Genomic DNA, 8,860 nt, shown 5'->3' with positions numbered 1-8,860 from the left:
ATAGCATTTCTCAACCATGCAAACCCTGCACACGCTGTTGGATGAGAGGGAAGTGGGTTCCAGCTATCCAGGGAGGGGGCTCCCTCACAGAGTTCCTTCTCCTGAAGCTCCAAGACTTCAGGCGAGAGAACTCAGAGCCAGGTGCCAGAGGAGTGTTTTCTTGGAAAAATTCATCTCTATACATGCCAGCAGGGCATCTGATTTGATGCCGACTTGCTCTTCCTTCCCTCAGGACACTTGACTGCACACCCCTTCAAATCTTTCTGTCTCTCCTGGCTACCCCCACCCCCCAGTGCCTTCTCTTACTCTTCTAAGCTTCCCTCTTTCTCTGATTGTTGTCCTCTCCTACTCCCCAATTGTAAGACTGCTGCCTTCACTCTGCACCCTGATAACGAGAGCACATGTGTGTACAAACATAAATTGTCTGCACATTCAAGTGACAGAGGGTTTGTATATGAGTATGCTGGGGAATCTGTGAGGACTGACAGGTTTCTGGGCGGGGTAGCTGTCTCTCCGCTAACATGGAGCAGCCTAAATGTGTGTGGACTGGTGTCTCATAAGATGCATACAAGTACATAAATGTTTATATGGTTGGGTTTTCTGTATTTTAGAGTGTGCACCGACAGTTTGGGTCTGTTCTGGGTCTGTGTAAGACAACCATAGTGCTTTTATTCAGGGGTGTTGCTATTCATCTTTGGGTGTGTAGGTGTGTACACATCACAGTCTATGCTCTGCATTTGCAGATCCATAAATGAACCTCTGTTCATGGAGGGATGCTAATGTGAACATCGTTGTAGACACCTGTGTGCTGGTAAACGCTAGTGTATCTGTTGTATTTGAATGGAGTCTCCGTGTAGTTGTGTATCTGTGGCCACAGAGACACCCACCCACCAAGATCTTAGAGGAAAGCCCTGCACACAGACTGGAAGATTCGGCCACGGAGCCCGGCTTGCCGTATTTCCTACGCCCTCCGAGGAGCCATCAAACTGGACTTGCCTCCCACTTTCGGATTTTGTCCGGCTTCGTGCGAGGCTTCAGCCTCACGCGGCGCCAGGAAAGGCGGGGCGCCGCACTGGCAGAAGCCCAGACGGCGGACCCCTCCTTCGGCCTCGGGGGCCTGCGGAGCTGCGGTGTCGCAACCAAACCCTGGCCCCTGCCGGAAGCGGAAGCGAGGACGGGGGCGGTGAGGCGCAGTCGCGGCGGTCGCGGCGTGCCAGGCCAAGGGCGCCCCGCGGGGGTGTGCGCGCCGCGCGCGTGCAGGCCGGCTGGGCGCCGGGCGGTACCGCCTCCGACCCGGCGTCTGTTTACCAACAAACTGCCAGCGCTCGGCAGCGACGCATTCCGACGCGCTGAATAAGCTGCGGGGCTGGCTGGCTGGTCTCGACTCCTCTGCAGGTCCGTGGCGGCGGGATCACAACCGCCGCGCAGATCCCCCAGAGTCGGAGAGCGCGACCGCAGCTTCCTTGCGCCCCCGCAGCCGCAGCGCCTCCGCCAAGGCATCGCGGCCCTGTCAACTTCCTTGCGTTTCTGCGGTTATGATCGGACTGCCCCAAACGCCCTGCAACCCCGGCATCCCTCTCGGAGCGGATCCCGAGATGGCTGGGCCTGGGCCGTGCGCACTGCTCTCCTCCCATCTCCTGGTTCTGAATTTCCCTACCCAGGGCTGCCCTGGAGGGGCGGGCCCCGGCTGCAGTCCTCCATGAGGTCACCGCTTGTGGTAGCCAATCCGCGGCGTTTAAGTGGGCGGGGACCCCGTCGGGTACCGGGAACCGAAGCCAAGAGCGAGCCGAGGGGGGGGGGGCCCATGGATTTAGGGGGGGGAAGCCATGGGGGGCACCCCCCGGAACCCCTTTCCCAGGCGCGCGCTCTCCGCTGGATGAGGCGCAGAGAGACACTTTCCTCGGGATAAGTGTGGGGGAGGCTGATTGGGGGGCTCATCCGGCTCCAATGCCCGAGGCTCCGAAAAGAGAGAGTTGGCGGAGGGAGCGGACCCCGTGCGGGGCCATGGCCTAGGCCCTTCGGCCCCGGCCGCAATGACCTCTTTGCCCTGCCCCCTCCCTGGCCCGGACGCCTCCAAAGCCGTCTTCCCGGACATCGCCCCCGTCCCATCGGTAGTGGCTGCCTACCAGCTTGGCCTGTCCCCTGCAACCGCAGCCGCCTCCGATTTGCCCTATTCTGGGCCGTATGGCCACGTCCTGCCCTATTCCTACACTGGGCCGGCGACCCCCGGAGACTCCTACCTGCCCTGCCAGCTACCCACGGCGCCGTCTCAGCAGTCTCATCAAGAGCGGGAGCCAGGTAAGTCCGGCCGCAGCGGCTCTTCCCACCTCCGGGGTCCTGCTCCAGTGAGCCCCTGAACTTCGCCCTCGCCTGGTTGGGAGCAGCTGGCAGGATTCAGACCTTACTCAGATTCCACGGGATCTGGGGTTGGGGGGAGGGCGAAGGGATGGGGCGGGAGACAGGGGGGAGGGGCGGGGGCGAGTTGATCTAGGTCTCCTTTCAAGACCGACCTGGTTTCGATTTGCAGTTGTGTGAAGGCGGGTGGCAGGGCTCCCTACCCCACCTCCTTGGAGCAGCGGGCTTGTGTACCTACTTATAACGGAAAACTGAAACAATCCAGATGTGCGTGTAGGTGCCTAGCCCCTTCCCTAGGATTCTCTCCATCATGCACTCCTTCTCTCCTCCATGTCGCCCCTCTCCACGTTCTTGTCTCAGAAATCAGTGCTCAAGCCACAGCCTGATAAGTAGAAATCAGGTCCCAGCTGGAGGGCAGTAGAAGTGGGGGTTTATTCGGGGCCCCTCCCCCTCTCCCCAGTTGGCACCCGAATGTGCCAGACCGAGACCAAAAGCTGACCTGGTAGAATCTGGGGCTAAATCCTACTACCCATCATTCTAAGAATGTAGCCACAGGTGGGTCAGGCAGTCTCTCATAGATCTCAGCCTTCCAGCCAAAGGAACTGGCCATTCCTGTTATCTCCACCCCTTGCCTTTGGGGTAGCTCAGGCCCCAGTTACATTGCCTGGAGCAACTTTGAGCTCCTAAGAAAGTGCTCACTGGAAGGCCTCAAAGAAGCCAGGGAGCTGGCCTGTCTTCCTGTTCCTGGGCCTTGCACAGGCTGTACCCATGCAACACAGTACATACATCCATCTGTAGTGGCTTGGGTTTAGAGCTCAGTTCCCCTGCACTCCCTGTCCCCACCTAATTACCCCCACAATTGTCCTTGGCATAGTTTCCTCTAAGGATGCACATCCACTGGGTGACTTAGCTGGAGTCAGCCAGGACCAAGATGTCTCCCTCCCTTCCCTTGTTACTCTGCTGAGACACATGAGCTCATAAACATCAGAGCCAGAAGTGACCCTAGAGATTTAGGAGCTTCTTAATGTACAGATGGGCAAACTGAGGTCCAAAGAAAGGGTGTGCCTGGGTCAAGGACACAGCCTGTTTTCCAGGCTTGGCCCTTGCGAATTGGCTTTCACTGCATGAAGCCAGAAAAGAGGATTTTAGGGAACTTCCTCAAAGCCCCCAAAAGTTAACTGCCTTCTGTGCTAGAACTGGGGCTGCCTCTTTCCCGCTTCTGGGTCTGTGGTTGGAAGAGGAGCAGTTGGGGGGGGGGGGTGTTTCTACAAATGATCTAGTTTCTAAAAAACGAATCCCTTGGCCTCTTCTCTTCAGTATATGCTAATGTGGTACATTTGTGTGTGCGTGTGTGTCTGTTTAGTGGGGTGGGAATAAGATAACTTTGTCCTTAAGAGAATTCTTGGAATTGGGGTTGGTATTTTCAATCCTGTCTTCTACACTCTTGCCTTCCCTTTTCTTGGTTTAAGGACAAGAGAGTGGAGGGTTCCTTTTCTTTACAAAGCTTCCCCGGATCCAACGAAAACCACACATGTCCTTAGATTAGATTATAGCATTTACCTACTGAAACTGGGGGATTGGGCTCACTCTAGATTAAATGATTGGGACGTGAGAGAGGGCTTGGGGGTCTTCCTTTTGCCGCCACTCTTGTCCACCCCAGCCTCAGGGAGAGGTTTGGCTCCAAGTGAGCTGTGTGCCACCACCCTGATGAACAGGCAGGTGCCGCTATGGTTCAAGGGAGGCCCTTGGGCTCCTGAATCAAGACCTGGGCAGATCCAGTCGTGACTTCTGCAACTGGTGTGGAGAAAGCAGCTGTCGGGAAAGGAACTGGGAAGGGGTGGGGGGGCGGGTGGTCTGCTGGTAGAGTTAGCGCGCGGAGGGCTTTGAGAGTTTAGCAGCTGGGGCAGGCTCCCTGCTAGCTCTGCCTCACGGTCCGAATTGTTTCACGCAGCCAGAGAGGCGCGAGTGGTCGCCGGGGCGGCGAGCAGCCGGGTCTAAGCAGGGGAGGCCCGACAGGCGCGGGCGGGAGCGGAAACCCAACGGTTTTTCTGGGAATTGGCTGAGGCGGGGGTCGAGGGGGGCGGATCTGAGAAGCCCGCAGCGCCTGAGGCCACGGGTGAGGGATGCGGGGGAGGTGAAGGCACAGGGTCACCGCGGCCGGTCGAGGGCGTGGAACCTGAAGTGTGGGGTGAGCCCGACCGGAGGAAGGGGACGGGGGTGGGGGTGGGGGTGGGGGTGGGGGACGCGGTCGGACCCCCGCTGCGTCTGGGCACCCGGGCGCAGCGCTCTGTCGGCTGAGGTCGGCCGGCAGCCCCGCGAGGAATGCAACGAACCCTAAGCCCGCGGGCATTTCGGCCGCTCCGTCCTCCCCAACACTGCTCTCTACACGAATGGTCCCGATGTCCCCGTAGAGTGGCGTAGTTGGGGCCGCCCGGATCGGAAGAGGGGAACCCCTCGCCCACCCCCATCCCGGGGCCGAGCTCTTCCCGGACCGAGATTCCTCGAGAGGCTGGGCCGGGAGGCAGGAGGTGGCCAGTTCTCCCGCGGCGGCACCGCGAGCGCGATCCAGCAGCGACCCAGAGGGCCTGCGCTGCCGGCGCTGCGCGCTCTCCGAACCCCGGTCACCTTCCGTGCTAGCCAGGAACCCCTCCGTGGGTGCGGCCGGGCGGAGGAGGGGGCTGCCTTGCACCACCGGGCTTCTAGGGCCCCTGAAAGCCGACTACTCTAGCCAGCCAGCCTTGGGGGAGGGAAGAGATGGTCACTTTTCTGGAGGATGTGCCTCAGGAGAGGGAGGCCCTTACAATAGGGGAGGTGATGACAAACCCTGGGGCACTTTCCATACTCTGAAGCTGGGAGGGGTGCTCATCCTGGCGTTCAAGGCCCACTCTGCCGGGCCCCTCTGACCACCCCTCTTCCGGCAGCGGGGAGGCTGCCACGCAGACACTGTCTCGGGTCTCCGAACAATGCTTTTGAGTTTCCCCCCCCGCCCGGAACGCCCTTCCCCCGTGCTCTCCTGGCCTCAGCCCAGCCCTCGACCCAGCCCTTCTTCCCCGCCCCGCCCCAAGCTGGCGCCACCGCACGCGGCTGAACTCTGTCATCCCGCCGCTGGGCGCCGTCCCGACCCTCGCTCCGGCCAGTGGCGCTGTCCCCCTTAGGGTCACAGGACCGTTAAGAGTGGGAGCTCCCTGAGGGCAAGAACTGCGGCTAGTCCCACGTGGCACACAGTGGACGTGTGGGGTTTGAAAGGAGGGTGGAGCGGAAGGTAGAGAAGGGCCGAGCCCCAAGCCCGAGTTTTTGCTAATCCGTGGCCGGAATGCAAACGAGATGCAGATGAGCCGTGAGACGGCGCGTCAGCCCCTCTATGCGTGCACACACCGTCTCGGGCCGCCCCCCAGACTCGGAGAAGCCGCCGCTGTCCCCGGAGCCCTCAGAGCGGCGCCCGCAGGCCTCGACCAAGAAGCTCCGGAAGCCGAGGACCATCTATTCGAGTCTGCAGCTGCAGCACCTGAACCAGCGTTTCCAGCACACGCAGTACCTGGCTCTGCCCGAGAGGGCCCAGCTGGCCGCGCAGCTTGGCCTCACCCAGACACAGGTGGGGCCAGTCCCATCCTTCCTGCATGCTAACCCTCCCCAAGTGTGTTCTCTGGGAACTCACCCTCAGGTGTGAATGACTGATGAGTCCCCAAGCCCGGTTTTCACAGTTCTAGCTGGCCCCCAGTAAATTGGGGGAATGTGTTAAAAGGTGTGTGGGGGGTGCGGGGGAGGTAGGGGGGTGATTCAGGGGGTAGAGGAGGGTACCCAGACTGGGAGAACTGGATTCTAACTCAGATGCAGGCACTCAGGGCCTTCGGGGGCTTAGGGAGGCCTGGAGCAAATGTTCCCAACTTCTGCTCTTCTCCCAGGACGGCTCCTTCCCGCTGGGTCCCTTTCTCTTGGTCACTCCCTTCCACAGGCACACTCCTCCTGACCTTCCATTCTTTCCCCTTTTCTCCCCATAGGTAAAGATCTGGTTTCAGAACAAACGTTCCAAGTACAAGAAGCTCCTGAAGCAGAACTCTGGGGGACAGGAAGGGGACTTCCCTGGGAGGTCCCCCTCCCTGTCTCCCTGTTCCCCACCCCTTCCATCCCTCTGGGATCTACCCAAGGCAGGGGCCCTGCCCACCAGTGGCTATGGCAACAACTTCGGAGCCTGGTATCAGCATCACTCCCCTGATGTCCTGGCTCCACCTCAGATGATGTGAATCTGGGGAAGAGCAGGTCAGGCTCCCAGCCCTCCTATAGCGCCCAGGCAGGACCCAGCCCACCTGCACCCCTTCTGGGCCAGGAGGAAGCCAGATCCAGATGGGTTTTCTCAGGAGGATGAGGAGCTAGAGGAGAAAACGGATGGGGTGGAGTCCTTTCCTCCTTGCCTCATAACCCAAACAGCCTTGGCCATTGCCCCCCACCACCACCAAGGACTGGACACCTTCCCTCCAGCTGGTCAGAGGCTCTGGAGAGAGACTCACTGGCTGGAGTTCAGACTTCCCAGGACCCCTAGTCTTGCCACTCCTTGAAAGGACTGCAGTCCCACCACAGCCTGGGGTTCAACCAGCAACAAACACTGAGTGTTTTTTCTCTTTGTGTGCCTTGGGCCCTGCCCAACCCACTGGTGAGTGAAAGCAGAAGTGAAGTGGACATCCAGAGTCTTCAAGTTGACCACCATCGAGACCCACCCACTGATTTTTCCTGATTTTTACCCCCATAACTGATACACCTACTCACCATCCTATGAGGTAGATGGGATGGAGTAGTTTTGTGCACCTATGGGTAATTTTTACTCTCTTCCTAAAAAAGCCCCTCTTTTCCCCATGTCTACCCACTATGAGTAGATAATGGATCCAATTACCCATCTAGTTCAATGAGTATTTATTAAGAGTCTGATTCCTATCCCTAATACCTAAACAAATCCACGTGCACACACTCTCTGGAACCCAGCAGGGTAACACTTTGGGGAGAATGGGGACAAGTGTAGGTAGAGATGCCCCCAAATAGGTGGGGTGAGCCCAGCAGTTTAGCTCCTCACAGCTGTCTCTGTCGAATAGAACTGCTCATATTTATAACCAATCTGACTAGCAGCCCCCCAAGCTCTTACCATCCCCCATATCATGAGCATCCAGAGATTAAAGTTGGTACAGAAACCTGGGCCTTGGCTGTGAGGTATGTTCATGTCATGACTTCTGGAGCCGAGGGGGTGATTGCTCAGCTTTCTCTTCTCTCCCATCTGACTCTTCCAGCACTGAACTAGAGGCACTGCATCCTCCTCTACCACTAACTGGCTATCGGGTTCTAGCTCTGGAATGTTCTAGTAATATCCATATTTTCAGACACTCCAGTGTGAAACCAGAAGATGCTAATACAGGGAATGATCAAAGTCTGAGTGATCCTCACAGCAAATTCTCTCCTGGCCCAGTTCTGGAGGGAGCCAGGCACTTCACAGCCCCCTTTGCCCACCTTCAGCCCAGGGAGAGCCCCTGCTCACCTTGGGAGAGGCCACACCTACTGACCCAGTCCAGTCCTCCCCTGGGAGAAGTGAGCTCCTTGGGGTGGAAAGGCCTCAACTCACCTAGTGGAAGGGGGAGCAGGAGGGAGAGGAGAAGGAAAACCCCAGAAGGAACTGGACTTCTCCATCCAACGAACATTTGTAGAGCCCCTGCTCTGTGTTAGATCCTGGGGATATCAAGGTGACCTAGGCAGACCCTGTGGGCTAACAGAGGCCAGACAATGACCAGCCACTTGTGTGGTAAGTGCCAGGCTAAGGGAAGTACAGAGGGCAGTGAGGGCATAGTCAACACACACACACACACACACACCCATGCACGCATGCGCGCACCTGGCACTCAAGCAGCAGGAGGATTGAGGAAAGGGGCTGCAAATAATTCAGGGAATCCAGCCCAGCCTGGCCTGAGGCCTTGGGGGAGGGGCCTCCAGTTCCAGACTAGAAGCTCCCAAGTCAAGCTTCCCTCTTACTACCTAAACCTGTTCCCAAGCAAACTGGAAAGCCCACCCAGGCACTTCGCGCCAACCCAGGCTGGCCACAGAGAAGCCCAAATTGGAGTCTTATGTAGGGGAGAGGGGTTATGAGAGTCAGTGGGAGCCCCCCACCTCAAAAGACCTGCAATCAGCCCCTCCTAGGCCCTGTTATGTGTCAGCGGCCACCCCCATTCCCCAAAATATACATGGAGGGGTCTCCTGGGGGTGGCAAATGGCACAGGGTGGGTCAAAGCCAAGCTCTAGGAGCAGTGAGGAATGAGGATGCCAGGAGGAGAACGCCTTCCTCTTCCTCCCCACCGATGCCTTCTCCTGCCCCTCGCCACCCACCCCATCTCCACCGGCTCTCTCGGTAGCCCCAGCCCCAGATTCCTCCTCTGGGTCTTCTCTGAGGCCACAGGTCCTCAAGGTGGCTGTTCCCTCCCACGGCAGGTTGCACACTCTTCTTTCCACAGACCTGAGATAAGATCTACCGCTC

At 58.5% G+C, this 8,860-nt stretch overlaps 1 protein-coding gene across 1 annotated transcript; it reads left to right on the top strand.

Moving 5' to 3' along the window:
* The first annotated feature begins 1,728 nt into the window (after nucleotides 1-1,728).
* DLX4 (distal-less homeobox 4) lies at nucleotides 1,729-7,732 on the top strand. Its single transcript, XM_036835508.1, has 3 exons — nucleotides 1,729-2,298; nucleotides 5,751-5,947; nucleotides 6,354-7,732. Exons 1-3 carry the CDS (start codon nucleotides 2,034-2,036, stop codon nucleotides 6,594-6,596), a joined length of 705 nt encoding a protein of 234 aa, XP_036691403.1. The 5' UTR covers nucleotides 1,729-2,033; the 3' UTR covers nucleotides 6,597-7,732.
* Nucleotides 7,733-8,860: the final 1,128 nt, after the last annotated feature.

Source organism: Balaenoptera musculus, chromosome 20 (assembly GCF_009873245.2).
Source record: "Balaenoptera musculus isolate JJ_BM4_2016_0621 chromosome 20, mBalMus1.pri.v3, whole genome shotgun sequence".
NCBI classification, from domain to species: Eukaryota; Metazoa; Chordata; class Mammalia; order Artiodactyla; family Balaenopteridae; genus Balaenoptera; species Balaenoptera musculus.
The sequence above is the reverse complement of the archived record's forward strand: the minus strand, read 5'-3'. Positions and strand labels throughout refer to the sequence as shown.